The 19,552-nt window shown below is 41.9% G+C and overlaps 1 protein-coding gene across 1 annotated transcript in view; it reads left to right on the forward strand.

The window, feature by feature from the left end:
- Positions 1-19,552, forward strand: part of LOC309585156 (ras GTPase-activating-like protein IQGAP2) — a gene marked incomplete at both ends in the record, with an annotated part of 114,906 nt that overhangs the window by 38,820 nt on the left and 56,534 nt on the right. Inside the window, 2 exon segments of the mRNA XM_082301688.1 lie at positions 17,381-17,537; positions 18,665-18,742. Coding sequence (XP_082157814.1) covers positions 17,381-17,537; positions 18,665-18,742 — 235 coding nt within the window.

The following is a 19,552-nucleotide window of genomic DNA, read 5'->3' on the forward strand; positions in this document are numbered from 1 at the left end:
ATACTGTAATGTATAGTTCTGTCTCTTAAATAAGCAAATACCTTAATTTAAATTTTTTAAAAAGTCCATGTAAAGTTTGTGTTTGACTTAGAGCCGCAAATGATCTAAACATTTGCGTAAAGGAAAATCTAATTAACCCCAACACCCAACATGAGAGAGATTGGGAGTTTACCATTTGCATGTAAGCACAGCCAGTAGTAGAATGCAATATACCGAAATTAGTTTAAAAATGCAATCATGAAAAAACCATGAAAACTTTCTGAAAAATCTAGGTTTAGTCTCCCTCTTAATCTAGAGTTTTCTTTACTCTCTTGCTTCACACAGTTGGTGTTTCTCTATTCAGTTGTTGCAAATACTTCACCCCAGATGTGGTATACTGCAGTGGCAGGAGGGGTTTTTTTCCAAAGCAAACCAGAATGGAGAAGAGAGGCAGTGTTTATGTAAAGTAAGTGGTGTGAAAGGAGTGTGCTATAATTCAAGAATATCATATATATTTATAAATGTAGAATTAAGTTGCTCAGGATTTTGTCAACAAGTTGTTTGTATCTTAGAACCACATCTGCCACCAGAGTGATATTGAAAAGACAGCGTATCTTTCACTTAATGTGTTTGTAAATCAATTGGCAAGGAAAAAAACCCCTTATTTCTGAAGAATAAATGCTTGCACTTTTTCCCTGGCCAGCCATAGTGAAGACAAGGCACTTTTGTGCTGATACATAGAAGACAATAATTTCCAGCTCTTTGTCTGGGAGAAGGGGTTATCTTTGAATTAGGACTTTTATGCCATCTGCATGCTGGGCACATTCCACTGTTTTTCATAGCCCTAAGAGAAGTAAAGATTATGTACTTGCCAGGATCAGTTGATGGATAGAAGAATTAAATCTGGTGTTTCTTTCAATGTTCACTATCTGTTCTGTCCATGGATATATTTTATTTTTCTTGAATGGCAACATAAGTTGTAAGACGATTAGTGGAAAAGCAATTGCTCTTGAACATTTTTATTTCCAGCAGCCATCAAATGAGCTGATCAAACCTGCTGCTCAGGTAGGAGCTGTGCATCCCATTTGGCTTATTAGGCTGGATGTATGCTTTTTCTTTTTACTTTCATATGCTTCCCCAGCCCACATCTTAGTGTCACCTTGATGTGCTTGCAGACAGTTCCCTATAGCAATAGGGATTGAGGTTGGTCAGTGTTCCGGTATTGGCTGCGGTGGGCAACACTGGGGTTTGCTCCCCTCTTGAATAGCCTTCTGCACTTCCTTTTCTAGACTGCCATGCCCCAGGTACTTCTATGTTGGCATCAAAATTCCTCTAATATCTTTATGTGCATATCTAGAAACATTCTTCCCACTTAAGATACTGGATTTACAGGTTACATTATAGAATTCAGTAGTACTGTTTGGTTTCTTCAATATAAATTATTGTTCATCCCCTCCATGAGAAGCCTACTTCTGCCAGACCCATAACAGCTGAAATGTGGTTTTGATTATTTTCTTCTTTTAAATGAAGCATTTAGTGTGCTATTGCATAGTCTCAATAGGGCTTACCCTATGTGCAATGTTGTAGTGGCAGCATTCTAAGGAAGAACACAGTTTTTTAATTTTAAGGGACTGGACATTTGACACTTGGATAAACCTTCAGCCTCCTGATAAGCAAGTATGTTGAAAGTAGCTGAATGCTAAAGTTGCAGAGATTTGGCCTGTTTGAGAACTTGGTGCTATGGAAGATGGGGGCACTTTGTCATTGGATGAGGTATTATATGGCAACCAGGAGGAGTTCTGCTTTTCCACTTTGGAGAAACTCCCTTATTGTAGTGTGGTGATGAAAACATACCACCAGTCTGGGGAACTTGGAAATGGCTGTCTGCACAAATGTCTCCTGCTTGTACTAGAAACTGGCATTAGAAGCAGATGAAGTTCTAAAGGCTCGCTATATTATGAAGGAATAAAAAGGGCAAGAGGACTGTGCTTTTTCCTTCTTTTCCCATCTGAAGTAGATGAAATTTGTTGAGAGGGTCTTTGGGTATTTTTGCAGCCAAGTGAGAAAAAAGCCCTTGCACCTCTGCATAGGGAACATCTGCTTTGGTGAACACAGAACTTCTGCTGGGCTTTTCATTTCATTGCAAGAACCCTTGCACTCCTGAAATCAGTCAAAGAGTGTAACTCTCATGTTCAAAATTAAGAGCTGTTAAGTTTCTTTCAATATACATATTAGTTCTCCTGAGGAAGAAGAGTATGAAGACATTTTAACTGTATTGCATTTCATATGAAAAGTGGAAGTAAAATATGCTATATAAGGGTTTGGCTGGATTTCAAAGGATATGTGCAGAAGTTCTGTGAAACATGCTTTTTAAATCTTACATGAAGAGAAATGTCTAAGGATGAAGGTGCTCTGTGTCAGAACTTTGTATTCCTTCAGTTTCAGCTTGCATCTGTTGGAATATGTGCATGATTATACTAACACTTTCTTTTGGGGTTTTCCTTTTTTTGTAAGTATTTCTTGAACAATTTTAGATTCACTATTTCAGCTAAATCTACTGTGATCCCAGGCAATTACCTGCCCCTGATTAAGTGTCTTTTCCAGTGCTCATGTTCAGGTTTCTGACAGTTGAGTTGATGGGAGAGTATGGATCTCATGTATTCCTTAGAGTTTGGCAAGTCGTATTTTTGCTGGGGCACTGCTGCATCTTGTTCTTGACCTGGGCTAAGGTACACAACCCTCCACACCGCTTTAAAACCTTGGTCAGCATTGTCTACCAGACTTTTCTTCCCTGCTGTAGATCTTGCTGTCCTGGTGTTCATCCTGTGGGTCTGATGCCTTGGAGTGGCTACCTGAAAACAGAGGCTAGACAAGATTAAGAGAATAAAAGAGGGTATTTATTGAAGGGCCTTCAATAAAGGAACACTATGGTTACAGAGCCCTAGGGCTACACCCAAAATGCACCTTGGGTCATGGGTTTTTCACATTTTTTAAAGTTTGGTCCATTTGCATATCAGGGTTAATTCTCCAGTTACTATTTCAGGTAATGATGTAGTTACCCCAGGGTTGTTCCACTTTTCCAGAGGCTTAGTTTACGTATCTCAGGGCCTGGGACAACAAGGTGTCTTTGAGTCCAGGCCCAGAGAGGATTTGTTATGTCTAACAGTAGGTAACAAGCTATGTGAAGTTTTTAGAGTTACACACTAAACCAGTACAGGGTCTGAAAATGTAAAAGCTAAATCCTAAGGCATCAGGTTTCCCTTATCTAGTTTCTACTGTGGTTGGCTCTTCCTGTCCATTTCTCTTGTTGACAGGAACTGTTTGGCATGGTGGCAGTCGCACTTCTCTTCCTCTCCCCTGTGGCAGTTGTTTTCCCAGCACTGGTGTATGAGCGGTGTCTCCGCACTCTGCATTGCTGTCTTGCTTGCTGCCACTGTGCAGGCTGGCTGGTTCGTACTGCCATGAAAGCCAGTAGCACCAATGCCCTCCTGCAGGAGGCTTCACACTGCCCACGATGGTCAGGCTCTGCAGGCTGCAACTGCCAGTAGCTCAGAACACCTGTGCCCTGCTAAAACCATAAAAAATATGCTTTATGAATTATAGGGGAAAGTGGGGATCCAGTTTTTGTGGTGGCTTCTGGGCATAACTGCAGCAGTATCTTCTTAGAGTGTATGAATGGCACTGTGTAGGTGCTTGACTGGGATAAAGAGTAGAGGAATGGGCAGAGGACGAAGTGGAGCAAATTTGCAGGTGAAAATAGCAACCTAAGTCGCTTAGGTCCTGGTGGAGGGCTGAGTTAACAAGCTGTGATGGTTTGCTGATTAACTTGATCAAAGTAACTAGGTCATTAATAGGCTTGGCAACAAGGTAAATTGACTTAAAATATCTTTGGGTTCAAGTTCACAGGTACAGGGGGTTTTTTTTCTGTGTTAAATTGTTAGCTGGCTGTAGATTAGAGACCGTGAGAACTGCTGTTTATGAAGAAAAGTAGGAAAGTGCTCCTGTAAAGCATTGTGGTGTTTTTATTCTTGTCGTCTTTTTGTGGTAACAGTAAAGTGAGCTGTACTACCCTAAAAATTAGTTTCCTAATGAAAGAGGGCTGATAAGGATGCCTGGGTGTCTACCCTGTGTTTCACTTTGATTTCAAAATAAAAATGATTGTCACTACTTCCATTTTCTAATACAGAAGTTTTTATGTTAATTTGCCTGAGAGCTCTTGGAGGTGGTACAGGACTATTTCCAAATAGGGCACTGTGTTGATTGAAAAAGTCTCTGTTGAGCTTCTCTGCAGCAGTTTTTATTTTTCAGAAACTGCTTCTATAGAAATTGACGAGCAAACTATTGTCTAGAGTTTGTGCAGCTAACAGTTTGCTAGAGGGCTAGAGCATGCCGAAACCTCTCTGGAAACAGAGTTGTAGTACATAAGCTCCACGAATTTTGAATTCAAACCATTTGAATGGTTTGAAATAGTCCCTAAAACTTGTCAGTTTTTCCTTTGGATTTTGAAATTCTTGCATTTTTATTTCCTCTTTGTGCATGAACAAGGAAACAAAGAAGAACTTTGTTTTACATTTTATCACTTTGCATAAAACTCTGTGGTTTCTCGTAAGTAGTCTCAAACACCCAGAATAGAGCTTAAGAAGACTTTTCTTGCATATGGCATCTTGTGTGTAAACAATGTGACCAGTAATGGTGATAGCATTCTGGCTGGGGTTGTGTAGCTGCTGTGTGCTCCACTTGGCTTGGGCTACCACTGGCAAGGAATCGCCTGCCACTTTGCTTTTCTGCTGCTGGTTGACACAATGATGCTGAATATGCAGAGGCATTCGTGGCTTGCCTGACTGGCAGCTGCAGCGGGAATGGTGTTACAGGACATGAGAGCTTGGGTCAGCCGTGGATGTGTGGTTATTGTGTTACTGGGTCAGCTAGCCAGACAATGAGGGCTGCCTGGGGAGGGGAGCCAGCCAACAGTGTCGGTGCTGATAGATGGTTTGCCCATTCAAAACACTGAAATACTTCTTGTTTTTTGACAGGATAGAAGAAAATATTTTTGTACTCTGGTACTTGGGGTCATGGTGGTGGCAGGGGAGGGTGTCCTCAGTTGGTTCTAGATTCTGTAAGACAGACTTGATAACACCACTGATGTGTTTGTGGCCTTTGAACCAAATGGTGTCCCAGTAGGCTGCTTTTGCCAGTCCCTAATGTCTTGTCTGGTAACTGGAAGGCTCTTAGCTGATTAAGTACTCTTTGTACCTCTCTTACTGTCTTGAGTAACTTGAATACTGGTGCTCTGATAGGGGTATATCACTATTTGCTCTTGGAGAAGAGATTGTCTTGTGTACACGGATGTTGGGGATGGTGATCTCAAAACCCTTAAACTGAAGTACTGTCACCAGACACTGGGTATTTGTTGCATGACATGATTAATTGCACTGTTAAATTTTTACCATGCTGATTACAATCAGCTTTTTTTCTTCCTAGCCTAACCTAGTCTTTGAAGTAGAGTTTAGCTTTCACACTACCTTAATACATTAATATAATTCCTTAGTCCATTCCTCGTTCCAAGGGAATATTTTAGAGTTTCGCAGCTAAAACCTCTTGTTCTACCACTTAATTTCTCCAGTCCATTTTCTTGAAGAATTGTTTTATTGCTGTATCTTGATTGCTATCTAGAAAGATTTGCTTGAGCTGCCAATGACTATTGTAGTTATATGTTCTCAAGAAAAATTCCAACTTGCACTGCAAAAATTGCAGACAGTTCTTCACCAAGATCCCATGCCTACATATCATATAGAAATTCTGGTTATGACCCTTAGTGTAAAGCAGTGCTGTCTGCCTCAGCTCTCTGAACAAAACACAATGTAGTTTTGAAACAGGCAAAAAGATATGGTCCTGGAGGATCCAAAGCTTTGTTTGGCAGTTATTGGCTTATATTCTGATGATAAAGGTGAGGCTGAAGAGCACTCAATATTTTTGCTGTTTTCTCTTACAGAGAGGCTGTTTATGTTCACCAGTGTAAAGCAATACATTAATTCCTTTGGTTGGCATTTCTTTGTGGATTATTAAATGCTGTTATACTGCTCCCTGAATTTTCCTCATCTATAGCAGACTTGATTTGTATGCATGTGCTTCTTGGAATTTTATAGATTGTTATTAACTAGGTAGGGGAGTACTGTCTCTCCAGCCATGGAAAGTGGAGGAGAGGATTTCTTGCATAATCATGGGAAGAAGTAAACAGGAAAAGGTAACTGTAGGTGCTGTGCATGGCATGTCTCACCTAAATGCCTTGGTTTTAACTTTATTCCTCAATCTTGTGTTTCTTTTTGACATGGGACCAAGTTTAAACTCCTTGTTGCAGTTTTGTAGAGTTTACATAACACTAAACACTTTGAACAAGAGTTCAGCCTTTCACAAGCTGGCTCTTTCAGTCTTTTCACTTCTTTAACATCTTGTTCTCTCATCCGTGTCTTTTAATTCTGACTTGGCTGCTGTCCTGCACCTTTCTTTAAAAGTTGCAGCTGCCTGTCTAGTAGATGTATTTCTTGGGTTTAGTAGTTTCTATACCTGCAGACTTGCTGCTAGTTGCTTTCACAAAACTAACCTTTGTCAGATACTAGACAGAAAAATATAAATGTCCATGTCTGATCCTGTGGATTTGAACTGGTCAAGGAGTCAGAACAGCACTCTGCATCCTGCCATGCTCAAGTTCAGTTTCCTCCCCTGCCACAGGTCTTCTCTGTGGCCTTGATGAAATCTTTAGTCTGTGCCTCCTTTGGGGGTTTCTGCTGACCCAGCTGCATTAGTTGCCAATGTGCAGGTGTGCAGGCAGAGCTGTGTCCTTCTGTTGCTGGTCCTGAATCATAGCCTTGGCTTTAACACTTTTGCACACTGTAAAAGCTTCTGTGTTGAACCTGCACTGGAGCTACCTCCCTGGGTCACTTTTTTTCCTTAGAAAAGTGTGATGATTGTAGGCATGGTGGTAATGCTTATGCCTGTCCTCTCACCTGCAGAGAAAGGTAATAGCACATCCCTCTGAACACCTGAGGACTAATACTTGCATGGAAGGCACTTTGCAGTGGTAAGGAGCAAACACATATGATACTAGATTGTGGTGTAAAAACTGCAGTATTACTTGGTTTTCTTAGATATCATTCCGTTTTTGGCTAGTTTGACAGCTGCTAGAAGCAGCACTTCTGATGATGTGGTGGATTTTGGGAGAGGGTTAACAAAAGATGCATATTCCCTAATGGACAGGTGTGGTTTAGTTTCGGTAGAAGCTTCATCAAAATGATTATTGGATAGATCACTTCATAGAGACTACAGCTCTATTTTCTATGGATTTGGATAGGAAATACTGCCATGGCAGGGTGTGGACTTTGGGTAAAGACGGTGATTTAAGATTAGTGGGACTATCGTGTGAGGAAAGTGTGAGGATTAACTCAAAGACTCATTATTGGTTATTTTATTGCCACATTTCTGAGGCTTACCAAGGGCATGTATCTTCTGCTACTCTTCTGCTGAAGCAGATTGCTTGGAATACTATGAGATTATTCAGGCCAGAACCTTTTAAATTGGTAAGTCTAAAATACCATATGCTGTTTTAAGAGGGTGCCCTAAACTGTATTACTGTACTGTAGCTATAGAAGATGTAACAGAGCAAAGCAAACTGCTGTAGCATGTAGCAAGACAGTATAATGTGCAAGTCTAAACTACAGTCTGCTCAGTGTTTTCCTAAAGCAAACATGGTGTGTTTGGGGGGAAAAACTTGTTTTGCAACATTTCCACACGTACAAATGCTGCACTGTATAAATGCTTTTATTGTTGTGTCTGCTTCCGTTTATCAAATCAGTGTCTGTACAGATTTGTGGAAAACTAAGTTTAGATTAATTCATGTACCAAATTAGTCTTCTTTTCAGAGAAAAGCATTGTTTTATTTGTCGGGAGACCCTTTATGTCTGTATGTGGGACTTGTTACAGAGCTTGTGTCTGCACTACCTAAACTTCATTAGTGATTTGAGTCTGTTATCTGTCTGAAATTATGCTATCCAGGGGCCACTGAGCTACCACTGCCCGACTAACACAGGAAATACTTGTGTTTCTGCTGTTGTGTCTCTGCTGCCTATTGGAAGAGAAGGCTATTAAAACTGGAGTTGTGTTAACTTAGTTGCACAGGTTTTGCATGATTTTTAGGAGAGGACTGTTCTGTTCCATCCTTTTTTTCCCTTTTCTTTCAAATCAAAATCCAGTTCTTCACATAAAAAAGGGATACTTCAGACTGTACATTTCAGCAGATACTTTTCCTCTCTTGAGACCTTTGATCACAGACTTAATAATTCCACCTCATTTGCTCATGTAATCTGTTGAGTACTGTTGTTTCTGCTTAGAAGAATTATGTGATGTGGAGATACTTACAGCTTTTTACTGGCTAGGCTCGTAGTTCAATGCCTTAGAAAGCCTCGGGCAGCCTAGAGAGGTAGCACGGGCAATCCAGCATTTCAGTAGCTCTAAGAGCAGCAATAGTAGCTGCAAAGCTGATACCACCAGCAGAAGCAAAGAGGGAGAAATACAGCTTTTGGTTGCCAATTCCTGCAATTAGAAGCTTTCAAATAGAAACAGAGACAAGATGTTCGCAGAAAGGGTGCAAGCCAAAGAGGCCGGGCCCCCTCTTGGTCCTTCCTTTTATTGGGAGAGGGGAAAGGGGAGGACTGGGGGCGTACCCGGGGTGACCGGCCAATGAGACACTGCTAAAGAGTTTGAGTTACATTTGGTTTTGCCTGCGCTTGGAACAAAGGGCTTCAGAGCACATGACAGAGGCGAGTGTCCTGGGGAAGGGAGGCTCGGAACAGGCAGCAACAATGTGAGGTCTCTTAAGGAGACATACTTGCTGTGGTTGTTCAGTCTCCACCACCATGGTGAGCTCCCTTCCTGGCACTGCCTCTTCAGCTTTCTTCGCCAAACCCTGGCACCTTGGAGCCAGGCCAAGAGCGGGGGGAAGAGATGAGGCATTTCTGCTGCCATCAGGCTGAGCTTTGCTGGCCCCCCGCTCAAGCACCATTATCTCAATAGCAGTCCTGGAGTTTGCGGTTGATACCCGGTGCTAAATCCTAATGTCTCCTGCAAACAGACAAGGCAGCAAAACAAAGCCTTGCTGATTACTAAGGTTGAGGACTGTCCTGAAACACATGCACGTGTGTTGCTGTTGTCAGTTGTGGTGTTGCTGGAGAGTGTCTGTTTTTTCCCCCACCAAAAGACTGCCGAGTAAACAGCACTTGGCTGCTGCTGGGTGCCCTGCAGCCTTCAATGGCCGTGGGGCCATGTCGGGGCTCCAGAGCCAGCTTTCTGAGCAGCACCTTGCCTTGTGGACTTTAATCACTGATTAACCCGCATAAAGGGTGGCTGGAGTAAAACAGATTAAACCAGCATGTAGTATCTGTGCTGCCATCTTGTGCACCAGAATTTTATAACACCTTTAAGATTATTTTGTAAATATGGCAGTGTTGTCATGGCAGCAGAAATCTGGTGTGGAAAAATGTTGCTGACATGATTTATTGCTGGTTCAGTGTGCTGTGCAGGTCAGGCAAGGCATCACTGCTCCTAGCTTCTGCTTATCTGAATTGAATATGAAATGCATCAAGAAAGGCTTTGATCAGGGAAATGAATGTCGCAACAAACTTCATGCTGGCATGCACAGCTCAACTAAATGCAGTAATGTGCAGTGAGATCTGTATTGGTTTAACATTTATACACAAAGAATCCACACATGAATGTTTCATAGTTTTCCCTATAGCTCTTGCTGAAAGTCAGTTTCCTCCCTGATGAAATCATGATGGTAGAAAGCTGATGCTGTTAAATCTAACACTAGCTGGAGACTCAAAGATATGCAGCTTTGAATTTGAACCAACTTATGGAAGTGTAAAAAACCTGACAACTGCAAATTAATCCAAAATTCTTGCTAAAGGATTTGAAACTTTCTTTATGTGCTGAAGTTCTGAGATCTTGTGTAGCCAAGTGATTCATGGCGTCCTCCATGTTGCTACCTTCATGTTACTTCTTGTATGTAACATGAGAGAACTGGTGACTGGAATGACCTATATCATACCTTCCTTCACCCTACTGCTGTGGTGACCCACAATCGCAAAAATTTATTTATTTCAGACAAGATAAGTTCTTAGGATGGGTAAAACTTTAGATGCAGTATAGGCTGTCTCTGGAGTATGAATCTAGAGCTTCAAATTTGGAAGATTGTTTCCAGGGTGCCTGGCTCCAGGAGTAAGTTGGCATCAGAGGACTATAGCTCTGACTTGAGCTAAGGCTCCCATGTGCAAGGAATGTTTGGGGCCGAATGCACCAGAACATGGGGGGGGGGGGGGGAAAGGGTGTGAAGAAAGCAGTTTTTTCAGCTAACCACTCTACTTTCCACAGCCTCAAAATCAAGCCTCCAAGGCTGTGCACTTTTTTATACAACTCATAGCTTTTGCCATGATGGTATTCAAATTGTATTGTATCTATTTGCATGGGATAGCTGGAAGCTTTGTATGGTTTTCCTCTGGAAATAACCCATGGCTATTTGTGAAATAACCTTTTCCTAAGTTTTCTGGTTTAGGAGATGTATCATACTAAAGCTTGCAGTATAATGAGAACAAATTCCAAAGTTAGCATACAGGTTTTCTTTATAAACAAATCAACACTACCACCACACCACTAGTCAGCCAAGGAACACACCTAGGTTGCTTTGGCTGCTGTCACCATCCTTTATAAAGCAATATTTAAGCGAATGTTGGCAGCTAAATGAAAATTATATTTTTTTTTAGCAAATAAAGATTTAAGAGCTGAGATTTCTTAACAAATCTGTAGATTCAGAAACTGGAGACATAGTAGTGTGGAATTTTAAATGATGAGCTCACATGCTTCAGACTGTTGTATATTTATGAGTATGTCCAAGTAAATGTTTTGACGTAAACCACTTCCACCACTTCACAGACATTTAAAGCTAGAATCTAACATTTTGCATTGGGTCTGATTGTGGTTACTATTATTCTCTAGGAGCAAGATTTTTTCCTTTGGAACCAATTGGCCACATTGTACTTTCTAGGGCAGCAGTCTGTTTCACTTGTGCTGAAGTAGACTGAAAGGCTGTGGTTGTGAGCCGGAGAGGTAATAAATGAGAGGTAACTTATGTTTATCTTGTCTTCACTACACCTTTTCCATAGCAGCATGTAGTGTTCTGAGCTGTGACTCTGGAGTCCCATTTTTTCTTCTTTGAACGTCTGCTCCCCACAAACCTGGTGCCCTTGGGTCTACATCTTGAGGCATAAATCTGAAGGGGCAGGGCAGCAAAAGTATACATTTCACTGCAAGATTGTATGCCAAACGTGATGGACTTTGGGTGGGTTGTAAAACATATTCTCTCTTCTCTGCTGAATGTTGACTCCAGCATTTCCAGTCTCTTGACCTGTGTGTGTACTTTGCTCACCACACACTGTCAATGACGTCTTCATAACTGGTTAAGTTTGTAGTGCAGCACTGTGTCTTCCAGTTCCCTTGACCTTGCCTTGAATGAGATTCAGCAGGGGGTTTTTGTTTTAAAATTCAGTCTGAACTAATTGTACTGCCGCTGTTCTCACAGAAAGACAGAATGGTTAAGGTTGGGAGGGACCACAGTGGGTCACCTGGTCCAACTTCCCTGCTCATGCAGGGCTATCCCAGAGCACATTGCACAGGATTGAGTCCAGCCAGTTCTTGAATATCTCCAGTGGGGAGATATCCACAACTTCTCTGGGCAGTCTGTTCCACTACATAGTCAAAAGTGGAAACAGGATCTCCTGGTGGGCAGCATGCTGTTTGCTGCTCTTGAGTCTGGTATAGAAGGTGTATTGTTATCTTGCCAGAAATTCACTGCTGAACAGCTCTGCCATGGGTTGTCAAGAGTTAAAACAGAACTGAGCAAAGCAAAAGGGAATTGTACCTCCATATTCATTCCTGGCTGACTCTCTAGTACTGTGTATTGGAACTAAAGTTTTGGAGATACATTTTCATTGATCAGATCTAGGTTTGCTTTTTGTCTAAGGCAAATCCTTTGTTTCTGTGTTGGCAAGTACTGCAGTATTATGAAAATCAAAGTGGGCTGTACTTATGCATTCCTAAGTATCTCTCCTTAGAAAAATTCCTGTTTATGCATATTTTATCCAAACGGTAAGACTATAACTGGCATGGGTAGCTCTGTAGGACTGTCTGAAGGATTATTAATTTTAGATGAGCTTTGGTGATGCTGTATGCTTTACTCTGCTTCCTGAGGCTGACTTTTGTCCCTCCACCATGGAGCAGGGTTTGGGTTTAGCTTAAATGAGTGATCAAATGAACCATCATGGTCACCACCGTCAGTTTTTCATGGCCTACCTCAGTCACTAAGTTAGGGTTGTTAAAAGCACAGTTACGAGATTATGTTGTTGAAAAAGGATGGTAGAAATGCATGTGCACATTTGATAGCTATAACAGCCTTACTCTACAAGCTTGATACTGAAGGAAAGCATACTGTCTGAGATTGACTTACAGACACCTCATCATGTGTATCAGTGGTATTTACTACTTCTTTTTGGGCAACAGTTTCTGCAACAGACTTAAATGTGACGCTGATGCTGCAGTTCTGTGTGCTCAGGAAAACAGTGGGTGAGCGAAAGGCAATGCTGCTTCTTTAGCCCTGGAGAAAAAGAAATTGCTCCAAAGGTATCTATAAATCCTTACTGTCATGTGGATATCCTCTGTTTCACTTAGAGAAACAAAAGTAGAAGGATTTCTGGTTTTCTCAGTCCGGTCTGGTCCTGCTGACTGTACCATGTTATATAATAACCTTCTGTAGCGGGTTGAGTTCGAAACCGGGCAGAAACACCAATTAAATGTAGTGGTTTTGGTTCAAAATATTCATTACTTACTTATTTTCCTTCTGTGAGATAAGAATTAGGAGAAAAGCAAAGCAGGCACAAACCTTAAACAGTTGCAGTACAATGAAAGAGTTTTATTACTAATAGAATTAAAAGTAAAGAGACAATAACAAAACAAAATTAGAGCAAATCCCCCCCCCCCCCTCCAGCCAGCACTTCTCTCCTTTTACCTAGCTCATACAAGGGATAACAGAACATGGGATGTTAGTCAGTGTTCCAGTTCTTGAAAAGTCTCTCTCTTATGCTTAAGGGAAAAAAGGGTTTTTCCTTCAGTTGCACGTGGTTCCCAAACTGCCACCAACAGCAGATCCGCCCGGAAACAAACAATCTGCTGTGTGTAGAACATCTCTCCCATGAAAAATCTCACAGTTCCTTCACACTGCAAAACATGGGCCATCACATGGGGTTATTCATCTTTTTAAGGATAAGTTCTTTTGGCCAGCACACAAAGGCTCTTCTTCGCCACAAGTCTCTAGCAGCCTCTTACTACTATATAGCCTGGCATCGGCATTCTTCACAATCTTCACAGGTACACGAAGATACTCCATCCCCCCATGTTCTTCAAATGGATTAAAGAGACAGTTTGTGGTATTACAGTTTCTTACCACGGCATGCAAGAAGGTTTCTTTTAAGCTGCGCGCCAGAATCGCGGCACCACCCTCTTTTCTCCCGTCGCCATTTCCAGCTCCGTCCCACGGGACTCACTTCTCTTTCTCTCTGACTCTGACGCCGCCATGCTGAAGGGTGTTTTTGTTCGGGCTTTACGGTGGGGAAAGCCTCGCTCCCTTTGTGCTGCTGGCTGCGTGGTGTCTTCTTCAGTTCAGCACGAAGTGTGCTGGCTGCAGACAGGAGGCTCTGCCGGCTCCCGTTGACTCCGCCGGCCCCGCGTGGAGAGGAGAGGGACCCGCCGGTCCCCAGAAGCCGCGCTGGATGGGTTTAGCTGTGAGCAGTCCATGGCTGGTTTTAGCTGCCTGTGGCTCTGAGGCAGTCCCCCCCAGCCACCCAGGGTCCGTGCCACAGCGTTGGGAAAGGGGGAAAGGGGCAGTGGCCCCGGCCCGGCTGGGCCCGGCAGGCCCCGAGCTGCCCCCACCTCCCAGCAAGCGAGCTCCGACCAAAAGGGGAAGTCCCGCCTTTCTGTGCAGTTTAAATATGTAAATTGTGAGAAGCGTAATTGGTCTTAAAGACTGTCCATCAACTCAGGGTCAACCCAATACACCTTCATAAACTCACCAAACTATGTCTTAAACAGCAGAACCTCACAAGGTTTGAAGTAGTGGTTCTTTCTGTTTTAAACCATAGTTGCCTTTTGGCTGAATCAGTGTAAGGGGAACAAAACTTCTGTAACTGCAAAAAGCATTGGGGAGAAAAGTGCTATAGATAATGTTGGTTGACAGGAAGCTCAACATGACCCAGCCATGGGCACTCAGAGCCCAGAGAGCCAAACGTGTCCTGGGCTGCATCCAAAGCAGCGCGGCCAGCAGGGCCAGGGAGGGGATTCTGCCCCTCTGCTCTGCTCTGCTGAGACCCCACCTGCAGTGCTGCATCCAGCTCTGGGGTCCCAGCACAGGAAAGATGTGACTTAGTCCAGTGGGTCCCAGAGGAGGGTTGAAAAACTGATCAGGGGGTTGGAGCACCCCTTCTGTGGGGACAGGCTGAGAGAGTTGGAGTTGTTCAGCCTGGAGAAGAAAAGGCTCTGCAGAGTACTTACAGCATCTTCCAGCTGTTCGCATAACTGAGTTACAAGGTTGTTTGTATACTAGCAGGATTTAATTAAAATCCTGAGGTTTTCCTTTCTCTGATTAAACATGTGCAAAACACAGTAAATCTTTTCACAGTAGATCTTGTTGTAGCTAAGTTCTGCAACTTCCAGACATTGGTAAAACATATCTTATATGTAATACAGCTTGTATCTGTGTTCTCAGTCTTGGACACTGATTACCAAATGCTGTAAGTTATAGTTGCCCTATTGCAGACCCCTAATTTTTTCTAGAGTAGATATAACTTTTAGATTTTTGGCTATAAATGGAAAGAAACTTCACATCTTTCAGGTCTTCTCCACTTAGTTCTCTCTATTTTCCCCCCCTCTTTTTTTCACTGACTTACTAACATCCTCCTTCTCAAACGATTTGTTCTCTTGTATGTTTATCTGGACTTGAGGTTTGACAGGTGTATTCTACATTACTTTTTTTCTTCTTTCTTCTTTCTTTGCATACTCATATTGTTTCCAGATTGTTCCTCAGGGTACTGCATTTACCCTTTAGACACCGTAGCCTCCCTAACTAGAACAGAAGGGTTCCAGATTAATTTTAAAGGCTTATCACCATGCTGGGAAAAAACCCACAACAGTTTTACTGCTGTTGAATTACGAGAAGTTTGAAAAGCTGAGGAGTAGCTTTCACTTTGGATCAGCATCTCATTTAGAGCTCAGGGAATGACTCAGTTTTATATATAAGTAGTAAATTTTTGTACTGGAAGGAAGAAAAATTGCAGGTGGGCACATGTGTGTATCTTCAAAAACAGTTCCAATGCAGTAGCTTTCTGGTGCCCTGGACTTAAGATATTAGAAAAGTCTTTTCAGAAGAAAACTGAGAATTTGAAGTGCAAAGAATACAAAATGCTGCTCTGGGCACACTGTTCATATCTCTGGAGATGATCCATTGAACAGCAAAGTCACCTGTGGCTCATGGTGAATACCTGCTCTGGCTCAGCAAGCTCCTGCTGCTTATCTGTACAATTCTTTTTCTAGAAGACACATTCTAGGAAATAAATTCTATAGGAAAAGCTAACTGGCTCAGGTAAAAGCCATATTTGGCTGGAAGTACACTTTCTTTGTATATTCTTCCTTGTCTTCTTTGGAGAAGACAAGTGTGATTCCTTAGAGTATAAATCTATTTGGTCTATAAAATGTCATTAGTAAGGGTGACTTTTGGGACCCTTGGCATGGACCCATAATACACAAACATGCAGTGCAGGATAAAGCTGGGAAACTCATCAGGAATATGATTCTCCTCACTGAAGCAGCTTTTGTACTGCAAAATACAGTTCTCCTAATGACACTTGCTTAGTGCAGTTTTGTGAGATATTGTGTCGGATTTATGGATGTTGGTTTCCTAAACAGCTATTCGGGTAGTCTGTGCTTCAGTGAAACAACTTTCATATGTCCTGTAACAAATCCAGAAGTGGAATGGAGTAGAACATTTGTCTAGAGTTTTAATGTGAAACAAAATGATGTAGTGAGCTTTCTTCTACTCCATGGTGAAGTAAAAACTGGCTTATTTTCAACTTGGATCCAAGATTTCAGGTTTCTGAAGTCACCCCTATGGAGGTGATGTCAGATTTGTAATGCTGTCTTGCTTAAAATGATGCTGCCTTAGTTATAGTAAGCAAAGTGAACTAATGTCTTCAACTTTATTCTTGCCTTTTAGCTTTTTTATTTGTATTGATATTAATGTCCTAAAACCATGAGAGATTGACTAAGCAAATTAAAAAAAAAAATACTGGGAGGAAATAAGCAGATTTAAAGCTCTTGTAATGTGATTTAGCTGCTGGAAATAAGAGTAATAACAGGGCCAAAACACTTAGACCACCAATGTAAGGAACTTCTGGTCCAGTGATTAGGACACGAATCTTTTTCAGAAGGGCTTTGGAAGCAATTTCTCTTGGCTACTCAATATACTAGATAATATGGTTTCATATCTGTTATTTGCCTTCTGAACTGGTTATATATTCAATTAATACTGTTTTGTCTCCTACCATGTCTATCACATCTTAAATCTCAAAGACACAACTAGTTTAGCACCTTGCAGGATTTAGTCACTGTCACTAACAAGAAGCCGTGTTTCAGCCTACTTACTGCCAGGCAGATCTCAAATGCATGAGGTACCTTGGGCTTTTCAACAAAACCCTCACTGCTCCCTCCAGCACCAGTACTGCGTTTCATGGGTGAGAGTGCAGAACTCCCTTGCAGGAAGGAGGATAATCTGCAGGAGTGCTCTGTACTGTGGTTGGCATTGCTGCAAGGTCATGTTGCAGAGCACATTGGCTACAGGAACCTGCCTCACCCAGAACATTGCTGTCCATGATGTTCAGAAGGTTCAGCACTGGGAAATCACAGGGTTTTTTAAAATGTAAACATCAATAATACACAATGCTCCACATTTTCTTCTAGTTTTCAGCTTAAATTATGGTTTCTTCATAAGCCTAGTACTGTTTAAAAGATTTGAGTTAGACCCCTTGGAGTGTGAATACCTCAAAGCATGCTGTTTGCTTATTGATGGGTCACAATCACAGATACGACTCTAATCATTTTGATGTGCCATGCAAATGAATATGTGGACTTTCTCTTTAGCCCTTTGTCCTTATAATTACATTGTGGTAGTGACATTTAAAGTATGATAGTTGTAGGCAAAAGCTGTCACTCCTATTAAAATACAAATCACAATGTTTCTCAAATGTCTCTGTAGATGGATGGAGATCTGCTTGGACGAAGAGCTGCCCCCAACTACGGAACTGGAAGAAGGCTTAAGAAATGGTGTTTACCTTGCCAAGCTTGCGAAATTCTTTGCACCTAATGTGGTGTCAGACAAAAAGATCTATGATGTAGAGCAGTCACACTACAAGGTAATAACTTTCTCAGTTCTCTCACCAAGATGACAAAACCCAGTAATGTTTGTATTCCAGCTCTTAAAGATTCCTAAGCATGGCTAGTTAGTTTTCTGTATCTCTTTTAAGGCTGTAGAGACTAGATGGAAGATGCACAGCTGTAAGAAGCCTGTATGATAAGTTAGAGATATTTTACCCATAGAAAAATTGTTTTGGTGTGGCTTCACATTTTTAAAACTGCACAAATTACACTTCTGTCTCCAAGGAGAACATGAGCTTTGCAATTAATAAAGTTATTTCTCATTAGTAATAGAAGTCAAAAGCAATTTGGTAACTATTTCAAGCTTTCTTCATCTTAGAATGTGAGCATATCTGACATTCACTTCATTAGATCTCTGTGTTTATTTTATCAACTTTAACTATGAGAAGCAAAAAGCAAGCTACCAGTAAATGAGCTTAGCTTGTTCCCTGCACAGGATTTTGCTAGTTCCAAGGACCTGGATAATACAGAAATATGTATTCATACACATTAGTCCCACTATGGAAAGCATTATCTCAATATGTAGAGGGGGCAAAAAAAGGTTAAGAATTCCGGTTACATTTAAATGTTTCTCTTGAAAATCTCCAAAACTTCAGAGATTCCTTTTTCCTTTTTTTCTAAAAGATAGCATTGAAAATAAAATAAAAATACTTTCCCACTTTATTCTTATGCTGCTGTCATAGGCTTTAGGGAGGGTCAGGTATTCAGGTAGAACTGAAGAATTCCAAGACCTCCTTATCTGTTCTTCATGGAAGTGCTGAGCAGTGTAACTATTTCTGTATTTTGGTTTCTGGTATTTGACATCCAGCCTCTACTCCCAAAGAATACTGAAGGACTGTATTTCTACTTCAATCACAGTCCACCCTGATCCATACAAATCGGGCTTACGTAATGTGAAAGAATGAGCTGAACTCAGTGTGGAGCTGTTGATGTGTTAGAATGCTTCATTAGCAAAATTGAAGCTGTTACACTTTGGTCTCCGGGTTCAAATAAGCAAACATTCCTTGAACTCAGCTTCAGGATATAAAACTGGGAAACAGGAGGATCAGTAAGTAGAGAATTTGCTTGATGTGACTTTAATAATCTTCTCCTATGTTTCTAACAGAGATCTGGCCTTCATTTTTGGCACACTGACAACACTGTGCAGTGGTTAAGAGCAATGGAGTCCATTGGTCTGCCTAAGGTAAGCCTTTAAATTTCAGCAAAGAAAGTGGCTGAAATCACTGGCTCACTGAGATCCCCTTTCATCTGCTTGAGCATAAACAGTTCCTTACAGTAAGTCTACAGGGAAGGGGTAATTCAAAAAACAAATTGAGGAGAAGGTAATGTGGAAAGCAATGGGAGTGTCAGTCCTGTGTTGCTGCTGCCAGTGTGTGTGGGCTGAGGTGGGGGGACAACACTAGCAGTGTTTGAGCTAGTGTTGATCTTATTGCTAGTGCAGTCTCTGGGCGGGGAGGCCCTGAAAGGAATATGGTTTAAAACAGAAAACTTAAATATTTGCTTCCTTTAGGTTACCTCTTCACATCGTGCCTCTTGCTGCCTCTTCCTCTTACTGTACATCCCAGTTTCTCTGCCTCTACCCTGTTTCCAGACTGTTCTTGCACCCTTCAGTGCATCTGCGTGACTGTGCTGCTGCTCTTCTTCCACCAGCTGCTTTCTTGGGTCACCTCTTATATTTACCTTCCTCCTTGTTGGTCTTCACTTGTCATCTCCCCCCTCTGCTGCTGTTTCTGGGCACCAGTGAGTCTATTTTGGATGAAAATCCTTTAAGAAAGGGCTGTGTGCAAACCCCCATGCTGCTTGTTTGTACATTTTGGTGGCCACACGCAGCCTGAGGCGAGCAGTTCCCACCCCAGGGTGCCTGGGGGCCAGCAACCCGGTGCTGCCTGAGGCACTGTGGTCAGGCACAGTGGGGATGCTCAGGCAGCTGCTTGAAGGGCTACATGGGCTAATGGTCAGCTACTGTAGGCAAGTTCACTGCAGGCAACCTCAC

This window comes from Coloeus monedula (genome assembly GCF_965178545.1).
Source record: "Coloeus monedula genome assembly, chromosome: Z".
Lineage (NCBI taxonomy): Eukaryota > Metazoa > Chordata > Aves > Passeriformes > Corvidae > Coloeus > Coloeus monedula.